General features: G+C 51.5%; 9 protein-coding genes across 9 annotated transcripts; 5 read left to right on the top strand and 4 right to left on the bottom strand.

Moving 5' to 3' along the window:
- Positions 1–850: 850 nt before the first annotated feature.
- On the top strand, positions 851–2,479 carry AUEXF2481DRAFT_2038 (uncharacterized protein; the record flags this gene model as incomplete). Its single annotated transcript, XM_013491810.1, has 1 exon — positions 851–2,479. One exon carries the CDS (start codon positions 851–853, stop codon positions 2,477–2,479), a length of 1,629 nt encoding a protein of 542 aa, XP_013347264.1.
- Positions 2,480–2,657: 178 nt separating this feature from the next.
- Positions 2,658–5,264, bottom strand: AUEXF2481DRAFT_26451 (uncharacterized protein; the record flags this gene model as incomplete). Its single annotated transcript, XM_013491930.1, has 2 exons — positions 2,658–5,200; positions 5,255–5,264. 2 exons carry the CDS (start codon positions 5,262–5,264, stop codon positions 2,658–2,660), a joined length of 2,553 nt encoding a protein of 850 aa, XP_013347384.1.
- Positions 5,265–5,683: 419 nt separating this feature from the next.
- On the top strand, positions 5,684–6,700 carry AUEXF2481DRAFT_36543 (uncharacterized protein). Its single transcript, XM_013492060.1, has 3 exons — positions 5,684–5,714; positions 5,807–5,833; positions 5,939–6,700. The coding sequence occupies exons 2-3, from the start codon at positions 5,810–5,812 to the stop codon at positions 6,575–6,577; spliced, it is 663 nt and encodes a 220-aa protein (XP_013347514.1). The 5' UTR covers positions 5,684–5,714; positions 5,807–5,809; the 3' UTR covers positions 6,578–6,700.
- A 13-nt stretch (positions 6,701–6,713) lies between these two features.
- Positions 6,714–7,872, bottom strand: AUEXF2481DRAFT_77070 (uncharacterized protein; the record flags this gene model as incomplete). The annotated part of the gene is made up of 1 exon (XM_013492161.1): positions 6,714–7,872. Exon 1 carries the CDS (start codon positions 7,437–7,439, stop codon positions 6,714–6,716), a length of 726 nt encoding a protein of 241 aa, XP_013347615.1. The 5' UTR covers positions 7,440–7,872.
- AUEXF2481DRAFT_36542 (uncharacterized protein) lies at positions 7,857–9,591 on the bottom strand. The gene is made up of 4 exons (XM_013492059.1): positions 9,504–9,591; positions 9,194–9,337; positions 8,133–9,134; positions 7,857–8,070 (listed from the first exon to the last, which is right to left on the bottom strand). The coding sequence occupies exons 1-4, from the start codon at positions 9,532–9,534 to the stop codon at positions 8,060–8,062; spliced, it is 1,188 nt and encodes a 395-aa protein (XP_013347513.1). The 5' UTR covers positions 9,535–9,591; the 3' UTR covers positions 7,857–8,059.
- A 356-nt stretch (positions 9,592–9,947) lies between these two features.
- On the top strand, positions 9,948–11,553 carry AUEXF2481DRAFT_2033 (uncharacterized protein; the record flags this gene model as incomplete). The annotated part of the gene is made up of 2 exons (XM_013491809.1): positions 9,948–10,282; positions 10,332–11,553. 2 exons carry the CDS (start codon positions 9,948–9,950, stop codon positions 11,551–11,553), a joined length of 1,557 nt encoding a protein of 518 aa, XP_013347263.1.
- Positions 11,554–11,838: 285 nt separating this feature from the next.
- Positions 11,839–13,779, bottom strand: AUEXF2481DRAFT_26446 (uncharacterized protein; the record flags this gene model as incomplete). Its single annotated transcript, XM_013491929.1, has 2 exons — positions 11,839–13,713; positions 13,771–13,779. The coding sequence occupies 2 exons, from the start codon at positions 13,777–13,779 to the stop codon at positions 11,839–11,841; spliced, it is 1,884 nt and encodes a 627-aa protein (XP_013347383.1).
- Positions 13,780–14,051: 272 nt separating this feature from the next.
- AUEXF2481DRAFT_36540 (uncharacterized protein) lies at positions 14,052–15,984 on the top strand. Its single transcript, XM_013492058.1, has 3 exons — positions 14,052–14,333; positions 14,392–15,411; positions 15,467–15,984. Exons 1-3 carry the CDS (start codon positions 14,082–14,084, stop codon positions 15,560–15,562), a joined length of 1,368 nt encoding a protein of 455 aa, XP_013347512.1. The 5' UTR covers positions 14,052–14,081; the 3' UTR covers positions 15,563–15,984.
- Positions 15,985–16,067: 83 nt separating this feature from the next.
- AUEXF2481DRAFT_2030 (uncharacterized protein) lies at positions 16,068–16,516 on the top strand (the record flags this gene model as incomplete). Its single annotated transcript, XM_013491808.1, has 3 exons — positions 16,068–16,099; positions 16,208–16,322; positions 16,445–16,516. 3 exons carry the CDS (start codon positions 16,068–16,070, stop codon positions 16,514–16,516), a joined length of 219 nt encoding a protein of 72 aa, XP_013347262.1.
- Positions 16,517–16,705: the final 189 nt, after the last annotated feature.

Genomic DNA, 16,705 nt, shown 5'->3' with positions numbered 1-16,705 from the left:
GTCAGTTTTGAAGATTGGCCAACGGCCCGGCGTGCGCCTGTTTCTGTTCCGTCAACGTGCCCTTCCTTTCCACTTTGTCGCGATAACCGTTTTGCTTTTCGGTCCCTGGAAAGTGGGTTGCTGTACGCTTTCGTGGGATCGTGGTGATTGCGCGGGTGGTCTTGTCGCCACCATTATTCTTTCCCCTCCCATCCGATCACATTGTTACCATTCGCGCTACGTACTTCTACTTGTCTCCTGCGAGACGCGTGGGAGGGCCAATAGCGTAGTCGCCGGGGGATCTTTCTTGTCACAACTTGCCGTCACATTTTCCGAAAAACAAGAGCAAGATCACTGGCTGCTTTTCCCACTGCCGAGCTTGGCGTCCGTGACCACTTTTGTTTGAAATACCGATTGGTCCTGCCCGCCTGCTCGTTGCAGCATGTCGGATCTTGACACTCGCAACCACAATCATCCTTCTTCTTCATATTCGGGGCATTCGCTGCGGCGTGGGTCAACGGTGCAAGGTCTTCGTTTTGACAGCAGAATGATCAGGTCAAGACGGGGATCTGCTATATCGTCCTTGAGTCAGACACCACATCCTTGTGATGGTGTTGGTCACCTACCAGGCCATCTTGAAGATGCGGATCATGGCGGGGCTCCTCTGACATGGCCTGCTGTCGACACCTTTCCGGATCAAGGCCGACATCATCGCCAATCTGTTTCATCGCGTGAGACGACAGAGCCTCCATGGAATGCGACAAACAGTGGAGTTGGTATCGCGAGTCATGCCGACATCTACGAAGGTCGATCCGGTCAACGATATACCACTTACGACAGACCACCAGGACATGTTCTCAATAATGACTACATGACTGCACGACATCAACAGACACCTACCGCATTTCAGACACCATATGTCTTTGGGTCAACTGGACTCCCTGGACGATTGGCTGTTGAGACCCATCCTGCTCACTACTTGAACACACAAAGTGTGTTTCCACCATCACCTATTGACTATGCAAGTGCACGTTGGCCAACAAACGATGTGTCAAATAACAGTACCTTGACACAGCCTGCCCACGAACTCCATCATGACGCTTCAGCCTGGGTAGACTATGATGTTGCCGAATTCCTCGATCACTGGGACATACAATACCACATGGGAGAAGCTGGACTCATCCATATGAACAATGAACGAAAAGCATACTGGCAGTCACAAGGCCGACTCCCATATGCGACCTACGACCTTCAAGGCCTGAACTGGGCTGCCCTGCAAACGAGCAGAGCTCAAGCTAGACTAGCCAGGAAAATGCTTTATCCTCTTCGCTATACCTGGACTCCGCCTGCCACCATCTATGATGAGAATTCAGTGTGTCGACAACAGCGCATGTATGCACCCAAGGACTTTTACCCTCATCACAAGGCCAGTCACTCGCATGGTCAACTTCGGAATGTGCTCGCCGCGAGAAGTAGGAATGACATTTTCTATGCGTCCAAAAGCAAAGTCATGCATATATCACTGAGCTGCCCCGCTTATACAAACATCGTCATGAACTTCAGCGGCGCATCTACAAACCCAAACCAGGCCGGCGATACACACATAACTACCATTGCCGTCTCTCCCGCCACAGACTTTGACGGATACATCTCTGATGCCGTATTGGTAACTGGAGGCTTGGAGGGCGAATACGCTCTCCTAAACCTAAACTCATACCTTGGAGATCGTCCCACCGAGGGTTTTGTCACCGTCGCCAAGCAAAAAGAAACCACACACGTCCATGTCCTCAGTCATCGTCGCACCGGCGCTCTAGGTGCAGCTTTCTGCTCGAACGACAGTAAAGTGCGCATCCTCGACATCTCCACAAACCGCTGGGCCGCAGAATTTTCCTACGAGAATCAGATCAATTGTGCTGCTACATCACCAGATGGACGTCTTCGCATGATTGTAGGCGATACCTGCGACTCCCTCATCACGGATGCGGAAAAGGGCAATGTACTCTTCCGCACACGTCAACATACGGGTTATGGCTTTGCTTGCGCCTGGGCAGACGATGGCTGGCACGTTGCAACCGGCAGTGAAGACGGAAAAGTCGTCGTCTACGATGCCCGTCGTTGGGATATGCCATTGGCAGCTCTAGCCTGCGAAATGAGTTGTGCACGTTCTCTGCATTTTACCACTTCCAACAAACCTGGAGCTGGGGGGACGGCATTGGTGGTTGCAGAATCTGATGATATTGTCAGTGTGTATGATGCAGCAGACTGGCATGACAAGCAAACCATTGATTTCTTTGGCTCGGTGGTTGGAGCGGCTAGCGTGGGTGATGGACAGGAATTGATTGTTGCGAATGGGGATGAGACGGTGGGTGGATTGATGGTGTTTGAGAGGAGGCAAGGTATACCCGAAAACGACTCTGATGATGATGATGACGGACATGAAGAGTTGTATGATTTTGACATGCAAGGGACATCAACAAGTAAGAGGAGGATTGGGAATTAGGTTTTGACGGTCTTTTATGGTTTTTTGTTTTGTAAGAATTTTTGAATCCCCGGAGGAGGGAAATGACTTTAGTCTACGAAGAAATGTATTATGCCAATGACAAGACCACAGTTTTGATTTTTCGGACATCAAAGACAGCAAATCATGACGACTGCTCTTCCATGCTGCCTATGTTGTACTACCTCTTATCCATACTCCCTCTCCCTTCCTCTGTCCTTTTCCCAAACCCACCAAACCCACTACTAGCATCCCTCTTAAAGAACTTACCAATATTCTTCAAGTTCTCATTAATACTGGCATGAGCACTCTCAGCACCTAGACCCAATGCACCCATCGGCGGCGGACTAATAGCCCTACTAGCCACAACACCCGATGCCGGTGATCCTCCACCTACACCTGCACCTCCACCACCTCCAAGCGCAGGAGACCCAAATCTATCCACACCATCTCTCGCCGCATTCATAAGCGCCGAGCCAAAAGTCGAAGGGTCAAAACGAGTCGTAGATGCCAAAACAGGAGTAGAATGTGAAGCCGCCGAATCCTTGAGCGCTGCAATACCCAAAGTATTCGCTGCAGAAGCTTGGAGAGAAATATTCGCAATCAGCGGATTAGAAGCTTGAAGGCTTTCGTTCGACGGAGAAGCTTTATGCGCATTGAACAATTCCACCAAATGTGCTTGTTCTTGTTTCCGAGAGATGCCCTTGAGTTCTAGCAGTTTTCGGAAGTTTTGCTCGTTTCGATCTTGGATGTGTATGAGATAAGCCTGTACAAGTCCTTCGGGGGGAGAAGAGCGGACTTGTAAAGTCTTGAGCAGAGGATCCATTTTCGCCATACTTTGATTGACTCTTTTGATGAAATTTGGATTTGGCTGTGTGTCTGGCTCGGCATTGACGGTGCTGAGATCTGTAAATGACTTTTTGAGAACATACGAGTCGAGAAGCATTTGTTCAGCGCCTGTTTCCGAGATGGGACGACAGACCACCAAGTTTGTGAGCAGAGAGCTGGCGAGAGCATCCACCAAGTTATCGCAAAAGGCGCGACCGTATTGTGGTTTTTCGAGGTAATTGAGGACTTCGGAGGTTTTTTGCTTGACTTGCTTGACCAGTGGAGCGACGTAGGTGCTTTGATCACCTACGTTGTCCATTTTGCTCCAGGGGACATTACGCATTTCTCTCCAGGGTGCGTCGCAGTCGAGTTCTACTCTTCTGACCAGAGACTTGACGGATGCTGATGCGATGCCCATGAATGAGTCGGCTTGAGATTGCAGATCCACTTGAGGGCGAAGATCGGCGTCTATTCGTGACTTTATACGCTCCTCTAGCTGGTTTGTGGTTTGATAGCAGTAGTCTGCAGTATTCAGGACGGTGACTATATCCTCAACTGATGGTGACCGCTCAGACAGGGCATGTAACAAGACTTGCTGGCAATATACATCGAGATATTTGGCAAAAGTCTTTGACAGGTCGAGAAGCCGTGATCCAGTGGAAAGTTTTGCACACTGAGCAAAAGTGATCCGATATGAGTGGAAGAGCTCAGTCGACGATGGCATGACGGTATGCGCATGGAACTCATCTTCCTCATTGCGGATAGGTTGCAAGCGGTATTTTGGAATAAGAAGAGCCAGCTGCTTGTCCTGAGACTCGACCCACAAGCTGAGATATGGTTCGAAAGCCTCCGAGATGGCTTGACTGAAAGCACGAGGCTTCTCGTCTAATGTATCCATGGATGAACGTGACTCGGCAGCAGAGAAGCGACGCTCGAGGGAGTGCTCAAAGTCCAACGTTTCTTGCAAGCATGATAGTAGTAGATTGACATCTGGCGGCTGACCATCTGCACGGCGCATGGAACGTTGTAGGATCTGCTTGTAGTCTTCCCTCGTCGTCTCGCAAAAGGCATTGGCCAACATCTCATCCACACGCCATGTAGGTGGAAAGAGTGAAGCATGGTCAGAGTCATGTGTTTTGAGCATTCTGTTGAACCACGAGTAGCGGCGAGAGATGTTGTCGAGCGAGGCAGCTTCATCTGAAGATCTGAAGACCTGACGATACTCTCGCAACATGGTGTTACAATACCAGGTGGTCAGACGAGCGCGAGCATGATCACCCAAAGCATCCATGACATGACAAGCATCAGCCAGCATATTGCGGCTCGAAGCGACGGATTCTCTTGCAAAGGCGAGTTCAAAGTCCTCACAGATCTGGTCAAGCAATAGCCGCTGTAGATCAGCGACATTCTTGCTGAGTTGAGCAATCTGGTCAATACTGCGATATGCTTTGAAGTGTGCCATGAGCTGCACGACAGCAGACACCAGATGAGCACAATCACGGTATTGACGAGTCGAGGCAAGCACACGCAACTGCTCATAAGCTGTCGTCAACATTTGCAAGCGCTTGAGAGCCGTCATGGACAGAGTCAAATTCCGCTTTGTTTGATCGAGACGCTTGATGTCTGCCGTCATGTCTGTAATGTCTCTTTCTGTATCCATTGCTCTTGCGCGAACTCTGTCGATGCGGCCGAACAGTTCCCCTAGCTCTTCCTTTGCTTGTGTGATGCGTCGCACACTGTCGGCATCGCTTTCGGCCTGTCGCGCGACCATGCGGCGCATGTGTTGGTCGAGTTCATTTTGATGTCGGTGGACCTGTTGTGATACGGCGGCTGCTTGATCGAGGGTTGACGGGTGGCCGAAGAGGGCATTGAGGTGTGTGATTGGATCGTACTCGACTTGATACCTTGTCAGTATAGAATCTCCCAACTACCCTCGTCGTCGTCACATACCGGCGTCCATGTTGGAAGCTTGTTGTCTCGCAGTCACATGCGTCTAGGATAAACACAAGCACAGTTCGTGGAGGAAGTGGTTGGTTGGGTATGAAGACAGATTTGATTATGTCGGGAAGACCCCAGGTATCAACTGCTTGAACCTAACACCTCGCCCTTTGCGACTTCTCGTACGCTCTCAAAAGTTGATTGATCGTGACCAGACAGGTACGAGTAGACTCTCTCCTTGACTGGCTTCTTCCCCACCTACCTTTGTGGAGACGGCTCAATCATCAGCTCCCCCCCACGGCCTTGGCCGCGTTTGGCCGGCATCGCCGTCAACTCCGGTAGCTACCTATACCACAGCTGGCTAGTTGAGCTTTCTTCTCTTTCTTCTTTCTCTTCTCACATCTGTCACTCGATAAAACCAACCATCATGGCGTCCCCTGCTCTTCGTAATGTTGCATCCAACTGCCGCAAAGTACGTCTTGACACTTTTAACAATATAAGAACCCTTATCTCACCCTAATGACTCAAACAAATATGAACGAAGATGCTGACAATTGTGAACAGATCATGTGCATTGGCAGAAATTACATGGTAAGAAACATGACCTTCCTCACCTTCTGCCAAATTCGCATCAATCTCGATCATTTCGCAAACTCACCAACAATCAACGACCCCCCAACTAACCAAGAAAAACAGGACCACATCACCGAACTAGGCAACAAAAAACCCGCAAACCCCTTCTTCTTCCTCAAACCCCCATCCTCCATCCTCCTCAAAGGCGACGGCCCAATCCTCCGCCCCCGCGGCGTAAACGTCCACTACGAAGTCGAACTCGGCCTAGTAATGGGTCGTAAAGTGCGCGACCTCGATCCAAACGACTCCAAAACAGCTTTGGATTGCATAGAAAGCTATCTCCTCACCATCGACATGACTGGTCGTAATGTGCAAGAGGAAGCCAAGAAAAAGGGTTTACCTTGGAGTATTGCAAAGGGGTTTGATACTTTTTTGCCCATTGCCGGGCCGATTTCGAAAGATCAGGTCAAGGATCCTCATAATATTGAGTTGTTTTTGAGTGTTAATGGGGAGATGAAGCAGAATGATAATACCAATCTCATGCTGTTCCAGATTCCTAGGCAGTTGGCTGATATCAGTAGAGTCATGACTCTGGAGAAGGGAGACATCATTTTGACTGGAACTCCCAAGGGCGTGGGTGCTGTCAAGACTGGAGACGTCATTAGAGCTGGTATGCGTGTGGATGGAAAGGAAATTGAGGAAGCTAGCATTGAGGTCGAGGTCAAGGATCGCGACGGTCCTTATGAGTTTGCTGAGACATGAGAAAGCTAGGTAGAACCATCCTTGCTTTTGTACATATCCCCTCTACAGCAAAGAGCGAACATCTGTTCATATTACCACAAAAGCCAGAGCTTTATGTCTGTATTGTACTTCCTCTTCCATTCTGTCTTCAGAGATGTCACATGCCCAAATCCGAAGGTGTTGGTCTGAAAGGCATGTTGAGCCCTCCGATGCGTCTCTTCTGCTTGACTGGCTTCCTGGGCAACTCCACTGGCATCTGTTCTTCGATTGCCTTGGCTCCAGACTCGACATCATGCGCACCTTGTGTTCCGAACTGCTCCTCTGCAACCACTTCCGGCATGCTGTTGTCCACTTCTGCGTGCGCGGCACTTATTTGCTCGTCACCAGTCTCAAGATCGATGAATCGTTCATCCACAGTGGCCGACCTCTTGAGCATGCCCTCCATAGCCTTGCCCAAAGCATCAATCCTCAATCTCAACTGCTCCACATCCCCATCCTCCACCCTCCCCAACCTCTCCTCAAGCCCATCAACCCTCTGCTCCAAACCCACCCACTGACTCCCCCCTCCTCCCCCAACAACAGCCTGACTCTCCTCCCTCTTCAACCTCTCAATCTCCTCCTCCAACCTCCCCACCCGTTTCAAAATCTCCTTTTCCCGTTCGAATTCCTCTCTTCTGCGTTCAGTGGTTGCAGCTGCTTTGTCTTCGATAGAAGAGACCAGGTTTTGGATTTGAAGGCCTTCTTGTGCGATAGACGCGGATGCAGTGGTGAGTTTCTCGATATCGAGAGCTTGTTTTTTGATGAGGGAGAGGAGGTGGCGGTTTTCGCGTTGGATTTGGTGGTACCAGAGGAGTTCGCGGGGGCTGTTTGCGGTGGAAGACATCGTGGCCGTGGAGATGGGAAGATGGGTGTGCTCTTGTGGATGCTTTGGAGGTGGTGTGGGTATGCGTGGCTAGGCTCTGATGTGCGTGGAAGGTAAGACTGGCCAAACGCACGGCGAGGGTAGAAGAGTGCAGTCGTTCAATAAGGGGAGGCAGACGAGATAGGAACGCGATGGTTTGTGTGATGTCCTTGAACAAAGATACAAGGCAAGTGCGACTGACATGCAGTTGTACCTTCTTCTAGACTCTCAACGATACCCTCAAGGCAGGCACGACAGCAAGCACCATCACATGCAGACAGAAGAACTACAACGAAACATTTAGTCTTGAAAAAAAGGATAACATTCTTTTAGGAGAATAAAAGAGGAGACAAGAAAACTCGCCCCAAACCTAGCATCTAGAGTAAAGGGCATTGCAGTTCCGCGATTTTGGAGGAAAAAAAGAGCTTCAACCATAAAGACAAACGCCCAAATGCATGAGAAGTGGGATCCGTCGCCCGGGCCATGGTATCACATTCTAGAGCGTAAAGACCAGTCGTAGATCCCTCGTGAAAACATTGGTCACTGCCGCAGACATGCACTGCTGCAGTCCCGTTTTTGTTTTTGTTTGGCTTGAAATTCGTTTAGATGAGGTCTGGACGAGAGAATGTTAGCTTTTTGTGTTCAGTCAGGTTGGATCAAGTACAGTCAACATACCAGCAACGTTCATGGGCATCTCCTCGATTTGAGTGCTGTAGAACTGCTCAATCTCTCTCATCATGCGCACATCATCAGCAGTGACGAAGTTGATGGCAACACCCTTACGACCGAAACGACCACCACGACCGATACGGTGGATGTAGTTCTCGCGGTTGGCGGGGAGATCGTAGTTGATGACCAGCGAAACCTGCTGAACATCGATACCACGGGCCAAAAGGTCAGTGGCGATCAAGACACGAGAAGAACCGGAACGGAACTCCTTCATGATGACATCACGCTGGGCCTGGTCCATGTCACCGTGCATGGCAGAGACGGTGAAGTCACGGGCAGTGAGCTTGTCGGTGAGCCAGTCGACCTTTCTGCGGGTGTTGCAGAAGATGACGGCTTGGGTAATGGTGACGGTCTCGTACAGATCGGAGAGGGTGTCGAGCTTCCACTCCTCCTTCTCAACGGCAATGTAGAACTGCTTGATACCTTCGAGGGTAAGCTCGTCCTTCTTGACGAGAATACGGACGGGGTCGCGCATGAACTTGGTGGTAACCTCAAGGACGTCCTGGGGCATGGTGGCGGAAAGGAGGACAACCTGGGTGGACTGGGGAAGGAGCTGGAAGATGTCGTAGATCTGCTCGGTGAAACCGCGAGACAGCATCTCATCAGCCTCGTCGAGGACGAACATCTTCATGGAGTCGGTCTTAAGGACGCGACGCTGGATCATGTCGTGGACACGGCCGGGGGTACCGACAACGACCTGAGGGCCGTCCTGGAGGGCCTTCATGTCGTCACGGACGGAGGTACCACCGATACAGGCGTGGCACTCAACGTTCATGAAGTCACCGATGGCGACAACGACCTTCTGGATCTGCTGGGCAAGCTCACGGGTGGGGGCGAGAATAAGGGCCTGGCAAGCCTTGACGTTGGGGTCAAGCTTCTGGAGGACCGAGATGGAGAAAGTGGCGGTCTTGCCAGTACCGGACTGGGCCTGGGCAATGACATCGTGGCCTGGAGGGCTTGTGTGAGTATTGTGAAGGAGCAAACAAGAAGTGCTCAGGTAAGCTTACCCTTGATGACGGGCATGATGGCGCGCTGCTGGATAGCAGAAGGGCGCTCGAAACCGTAGGCGTAGACACCACGGAGGAGCTCAGCCTTGAGGTTCATGGCGTCGAAGGAGTCGGTGGTCTCATCGTAGTTGGACTCGATCTGTCCTGCAGGCGAAGCTAGTCAGCGCAGTTCATCGCAAGGTGTGTGGAGCGCAGGTCGGCGCAGATGCAGTGGCTGAAGCACAAGGGCAAGCAGCAGCAGCTATCGCCGTCGAAGGCGCTCAGTTCTGCAGTAGGGGCGTGTGCGCGACGGCGAACGAGATGGACGTACCCTCGGGGACCTCTTCAAGACCGGAAGCCATGATTGCGGTGTGTGTTGGTTTGTGAGTTGGGGTTTTTCGTAAAACTGTCGGTGGGCGATAGGGCGCCGCTGTGTACTTGAAGACTAGAAATCAAAAACTCTCGTGTGTGAGAGTCTGCGAGATTATCTAGTTTGTTGGGAGTGATGAAAATGGCTGGAGGAAAAGAGGGGCGCGGTCGAATAATATGAGAATTTTCGTGGAAAGTTGCAAGTCCGTGCGCACGGTGCATCCGCTCCCGCCTCTCCAACCATCCGTCATTCGGTTTGCCAGCAAAGTGACTGTCGAATAATTTTCTATGACTGTCGTCACTTCCTGGCCACAGACGTTTTGGTGTTGTCCAATAGCCACCTGAAGGAATTTACTCATAACGCCAAATCTCCAATACGATTGGATACTGGATTCACCCTTGAAGAATGACTCCTCCAGCGGCTCTGGTAGACCAGGACTTTGAACATAGACCAATTAAAAGACAGAAACTCGATGTTGACACAGACACAACGACCAATCCAGAGGAATCTGCCAACACCATCTGGAGTCATCCTCTTGGAATACGTCCGTCAGGAAATGCATTCACTGCTGTTGTGAATGCGAAAGCAGCAATTGGATCATTCGCTCTGCTGCCTGATGAACTTTTGGCTCAATTTTTGGAATACCTTGATGTAAAAGATCTACTTCGATTGGGTGGTACTTGCCGTGCTCTACATGGATTCACAAGATCCGAGGAGCTGTGGAAAGCACTTTTCATAGAGTATGTGTTTATACTTCCCTCGTGTCATACCAATCTAACATTACACAAGGTCACAACCAGAAAATTTCAAGTGGCGTGGCACATGGCGCTCGACTGTTCTATCTCAACCGCGCTCCCAGGAGCCTGATGTGGATTGCAGTAATCTCTTCTCTGATGCACTCCATCGACCATATTTCTGTGCTCACGTGCCCCTGGAGCCCTTCGTGACCAATATCCCTGCTCGCAATCAGATCCATCGTCTTACATCTCTGACCTTTGAGGAGTTCACAGAGTCGTACACGAACAAGCCATTTATCATCTCAGAACCTACAAAACGTTGGCCAGTTTTCGGATCCTGGTCTGTCAAGTCACTGCTCAAACAATACTCCAATGTCAAGTTTAGAGCGGAGGCCGTGGACTGGCCTTTCGACGTCTATGTCGACTACATGAAGGACAATCATGACGAAAGCCCTTTGTATCTCTTCGACCGCTCGTTTGCCGAAAAGATGAACATCCAAGTAGCTGACAGCTCTACCGCACATTTGTACGTTGGCACTGCGTCTGATTTATCAAGTCCACAAGACGAGCGTAAAGTGGCATACTGGGCCCCTTCGTTCTTTGGTCCTGATCTCTTCAGCGTTCTGGGAGACCAAAGACCCGATCATCGTTGGTTGATCATCGGTCCCTCTCGCAGTGGCTCAACCTTCCACAAAGACCCCAACGCAACCTGCGCCTGGAACGCCGTCTTGACAGGAAAGAAATACTGGATCATGTTCCCTTCTTCTTCTTCTCTTCCACCACCACCTGGTGTCTTTGTCTCCGCCGACCAAAGCGAAGTAACGTCACCCCTGAGCATCGCAGAGTGGTTCCTCGGTTTCCACGCCGAAGCCCGCCGCACAGAAGGTTGTATCGAAGGCATCTGCGAAGCCGGCGAACTGCTCTACGTACCAGCCGGCTGGTATCATTTAGTCATCAACCTCGAGGATTCGGTCGCACTGACACAAAACTTTGTGCCTCGTCAGAGACTGGCGTCGGTGTTGCATTTCCTGCGAGACAAGTCGGATCAAGTCAGTGGATTTGCAAAGGACGTGACGAATCCATATCAACTCTTTGTCGCGAAGCTGAAGGAGCTGGAACCAGATGCTCTAGAAGAGGCTTTGCCAAAACTGGAAAAGATGAGTAAGGGCCCTAAAGGCAAGTGGGCGGAGTTGACAAAGACAACCGAGGATACCAGCGAAGAAGGCGGATTCTCTTTCGGCTTTGGAGGGGACGATGATGAAGATATACCATAGTAAATTTTGTATCGAAAATCTCGGCACACATGTCGTTGTTTGACAGAGATGGAAGGTGTGATGTGTAAAAATGGATTTGTATATTGATATGGTTTCAAGCTGTATGCACCCTTCCTTTTTGTTTTGCCTCCTAGACTGCAATCTTGAAAAAAACAAGAGAGTCGATGAGACAAAGAAGCGAACCACCCAGTTCATTAATTTAGAACGCCAGCCGCTATGCAAAACAGTAAATGGTATTTTCTGGTCATCAAAAAAGGGAAAAGTGGCGCAAAGACGCGGACTTGCTCAAGCAGCTGCTGCATCGCGGACGTCGGGTAAGAAGTCACGCAGTAAAGCGACAAGATCATCTTGACGAGCGAGCTGGGTCAAAAGCTTCTCTTCAAATTCACGCCATGTACGAAGGACTGACTTGTCGCCTGCAGTCAAATATTCATCTTCATGACCGACGACATCAAGACGTTCTGCCTTCTGGATGACTTCGCTGACAACGTCCTTTTCATGCTGCATGCGTTGGATCAAGCGAGCTTGTGCTTTGTATGTACGTTGAAGAAGCAATTGACGACAGCGATCCGGATCAAAGTACCACAAGAACAAAGTCCTGCTTGGTTGGCGTGAGTTGTCCTTGGGCACTTCTTGGGCCTCCACAAATCCATGCTCGTGCATGTCGGTCATGATACTGCGAATATCCTTCTGCCTCATAAGCGAGAAGTTGGCGACCTGCTTTTCATCGAGCTTTCCTTTTGAGTGCAGCATGCGAACGATACGTGTGGCAATACTGCCATGGCCAGCGTTGATGACTTGTTCCACTTCGTTGCGTTGCATCCAGCGGATGAGTGCTGGGAAATTAACCCTCCACTCTCCTTTACCGCGAGTGCTGACCTTTTGAGCAAAGCCACGTGGATGTTCTGCCAAGAGTGCCATGTGTTGTTCGACCAGTGTCAGACGTTGGTTGCGGTCTGCGAAAACAGAGGCGCCGCCCTTGAATCTATCATTGCCGTTTTCTCGTTTCGGCACATCGCCATCGTCCAGGTCGAAATCATCGTCGTCTCCGTTGGAAAGTGTAGATGCTAAGTCGATCGTAGGATCAAGAATATCTGTAATGTCGAGGGTGGTAGATGTGGGTTGTGCAGCTTCTTCGTCGGCCTCATCTGTGTAGATGGTAAGCTCGTCGTAGCATCTTGGACATTTCCTCTCCAGTAGTTCCAACAACGCGCCGTACACTGTTGCTGTGACGTCTCCAATGGACTTTGCGGCCAGATTTTGAAGAGCTTGACTGCGCAACGCGACATTGCATTTCTCCCAGTTGACCTTCAGCACCATGTCCTTGTCCATCACGACGTCATCCTCATCTTCAGCGCCGTATGTGCCGACACCATTTGCCGTGCCACCATTGGTCTTTATTCTCTTTGCAGATGGACCGTAGCCATTGGATCTCTTGGGCACCTTCCTCACACCAGTGACAGCGTCGTCGGTAGCGTCCCTCCATTTCCTCTTCAAGTCTCTCAGAGCCTGCTCGTACACAACCTTCGCCTTTGGACCAGTGACCTTGCCATCGGGGAACTGTTCTCGTTTGACGACAACATCGGCTTCGTTGTGTGAATCGGCGGTGGAAAGGAACGTGCTCGGCCGGACTCTTGTAAGGAAGCCGGACTCCAACAGCTTGCACAGCATCGAATGGAGTTGCTCGGGAGTGGTGATCTTCTTGAGGCCCCTTTGTGTAGGCATGCCCTCGCCATTGATGTGCTCGGCTTCGGTGTCGATTGCGTGTCCAGGGTTCTTTGAGAACTTGTAGGCATCCTCCAAGTCTCCTACACGCGCGTGACCCAATTGCAACAGATTCGAGACGAGCTGAGCGGCAGCTTCTCCGAAACGTAATTGAACAATGTTGATAATCTTTCCAGATCGCATCAAGTTGTATGCGCCATTCCAGTCGACTTCGTAGAAGGTCTGCGGATCACTACCGGCGGCGGAAGAGTGGAGGACCAGATGCTGCTGAATGAGGACGGTCAAGGCGTACTTGACATGACGAGGAGAGAGCTGTGCGTTTGAGATGAGGGTTTGGAGGTTGACACGACCCCAAAGGGCAAGGGTGCGAAAGACGTGAGCCGAGAGTTGACCATACGACTCATCAACCAGGAGAGCGCAAAGCTGCGAATAATGCTGTAAAGAAGACTCAGAATACTGATTTTGTATATGGGAGAAGTCCTATCGAATTACCTCGGCCATGATTGAGCGCAGCAGTGACGTCTTCCTCCGTCTGGTTATACAGGCTTTCCTATGCTATCGCGACATGAGTGGGCGCAATGTAAAGCAGAAGCAGAAATATCTCGATGCTAGGAAAGAGCGACCGGGTCTGAACTAAAGCCGGCCTTGGCATCTCCCGACCTTCGACGAATCAGAAGCGGCTTATTCCGAGCAAGGGCAGCAGCAGGAAGGAACCTCGAGCGTCGACAGCGATCGAGAAAGACATCCGTGTATCCACCAGCTCCCCTCCCCTCCGCCAATTGCTCTCCGCCGGCACAATCACAATGCTGTCCAGTTCGGCTTTCAGACGGCCAGCCCAGCGCGCTGCCCGCAACCTCTCCGCCCCGTCGACTCGCGGTCTCGCTGCACCCGCCTCGGGTTCCTTCGCCTTTGAGACCGGCTCCGCCAATGGCGTCAAGTTCGCCAGCAGAGACATGGCCGGTCCTATGACCAAGCTCGCCATTGTCGCAAAGGCCGGTACCCGCTACGAGCCCCTGCCCGGCCTCACCCTCGGTCTGCAGAGCTTCGCCTTCAAGGTCTGCGCCAACCACCAACGCCCTATACATTACACATGAAACTCATTCGTACATACAGGGCACCCACCAGCGCTCCACCCTCCGCATCCAGCGCGAGGCCGAGCTGATGGGCTCTCAGACCTACTCCTCGCACTCCCGCGAGAACCTCGTTGTCGGCGCAAAGTTCCTCAGAGACGACCTGCCTTACTTTGTTGAGCTCCTCGCAGAGGTCGCTACCCAGACAAAGTACGCCCCTCACGTCTACCACGAGGAGGTCTACCCCCACATCCAGCTCGCCCAGAAGCGCTTCCTCGGCGATGTCCTCGAGATGGCCGTCAACTCCGCCCACGGCCTTGCCTACCACCGCGGTCTCGGTGTCCCCACCTCGCCTTCTTCCTCCGTCCCTCTGAGCAAGTACCTCGACGCCGATTCTATCGCCGACTTTGCCGACTCTGCCTACGCTGCCCCCAACTTCGCCATTGTCGCCAACGGTGTTGAGTCTGCCGAGCTTTCCAAGTGGGTTGGCCAGTTCTTCAACAACATTCCTTCCACCCCCAGAGCCAACATCACCACACCCAAGTCTCAGTACTACGGTGGTGAGGAGCGTATTGCTCACGCTTCCGGTAACGCCATGGTCCTTGCTTTCCCCGGCTCAACCACTCCTACTGGTGAATCCTACAAGCCCGAGATTGCCGTTCTTGCCGCCCTCCTCGGTGGTCAGTCAGCCATCAAGTGGTCATCTGGTTTCTCTCTTCTCTCCAAGGCCGCTTCCAAGTACCAGGGTGCTACCGTCGCCACCAAGAGCGCCATCTACTCTGACTCTGGTCTTCTCTCCGTCTCCATCAAGGGATCCGCAAAGGATGTCAAGGGTGCTGCTCAGGAGGTTGTCAGCGCCCTCAAGCAGGTTGCTCAGGGTGTCAGCAAGGAGGACTTCACCAAGGCCAAGGCCGCCGCCAAGTTCAAGGAGCTCGAGTTCGGCCAGAACATTGATGCCGGTATTGAGCTTACTGGTGCCGGTCTCATCCAGGGCAACAAGGCCTACCAAATAGATGAGGTTGCCAAGGGTATCGATGCTGTCACTGAGGAGCAGCTTAAGGAGGTGAGTTTTTTTTTGATGCAATCGAGACTGTGACAAATGCTAACTACGATATCAGGCTGCCAAGGCCATCTTCGAGAGCAAGGCTTCAGTGTCATCGGTCGGTGACCTTCACGTGCTCCCTTACGCTGAGGAGCTGGGCCTCAAGGTGTAAATATGAACTGGAATGCAGAGGCAGAAAAAATGTACCATTAAACCTGTACTCGCGATTCTGCGTAGACTTGCAATTTTTTCGTTTGTTTATAAAAGAGCCTTTTTCTTCTTTCATTTCTTTGCTACGAGTGTGGATAAGCTGTTAATTGAGTTTGATGACGGAGAAAGTTGAAGAAGAGAAAGGTGCGACCCATGAGTTCCCGATACGCAGCGAGACCAAAGAGATTCATCTATGATGAGAGTGATGCCGGGCTCCTTCGACTTGACGGCGAATCGTGTCTCGTCTACGCTGCTCATCAATCAAAAGACACCATGAACAACATTAGGGTGATTGGTTTTGTTCAGTACACGTGACGTGCGGGCGGAGAAGTCGCGCCAAGAGCGGAGAGAGACGGTGCAAGTCGAGGGCAAGCGCATTCAATCAAGCAGTGCCAGCCAAACCCGCAGCTCTCTACCGTATTCACCCTCTCGCAACTACCACTCACCCCTCTTTCAATACCGTCACAATGGTCGCCGCCTGGAAAGCCGCCGGTCTCACGTAAGGATCTCTCTCCGCCCACTCCGCGACAACCCCGAGCTCGGAAAGGACATGGGACAGACGCAAGAGAGAAAGCACAGAATGCTGATTCGAGGTCTTGATTCACAGCTACAACCGTTACCTGGCCGTCGCCGCCCGTGTTGTCCGCCGCTCGCTCAAGGAGGACAAGAGATTGGCTGCCGAGCGCAGAGGAGAGATGGACTTGAGATTCGCCAAGTGGGAGGTGCGTTGAACCTGATCATATTCCGACACCTACGACGCCATTGAGATACGATCTACCACGCCACATACATTACGCGTTGCACTGCAGATATCAGAACGGCATGACTGACAAGATACGAACAGAACGGCAAGCAGGGCGAGAGCAAGAACCTCGCCGCCGCTCTCGCAGAGTCCACCCCCGCCGCCTCCTCGTAAATTCAACCAGATACCATGCGCCGAGGAAGGATAGGACAGGGAGGAAGAAGGGCCTCTTGAGGAGGTGATTGTACCAACACAATTTGCGAAAGTCAAAATGCTTGAAATGCAATCCTCAGTCGCCAACATTTTGTACATGCACTTCCTTACCCTCTCGTGAATGTTTCCCGTCTGCCGTGTTCGGAGTGA

Source organism: Aureobasidium subglaciale (assembly GCF_000721755.1).
Source record: "Aureobasidium subglaciale EXF-2481 unplaced genomic scaffold scaffold_2, whole genome shotgun sequence".
Lineage (NCBI taxonomy): Eukaryota > Fungi > Ascomycota > Dothideomycetes > Dothideales > Saccotheciaceae > Aureobasidium > Aureobasidium subglaciale.
Note: the sequence above shows the minus strand (reverse complement) of the source record. Positions and strands in the feature narration are given on the sequence as shown.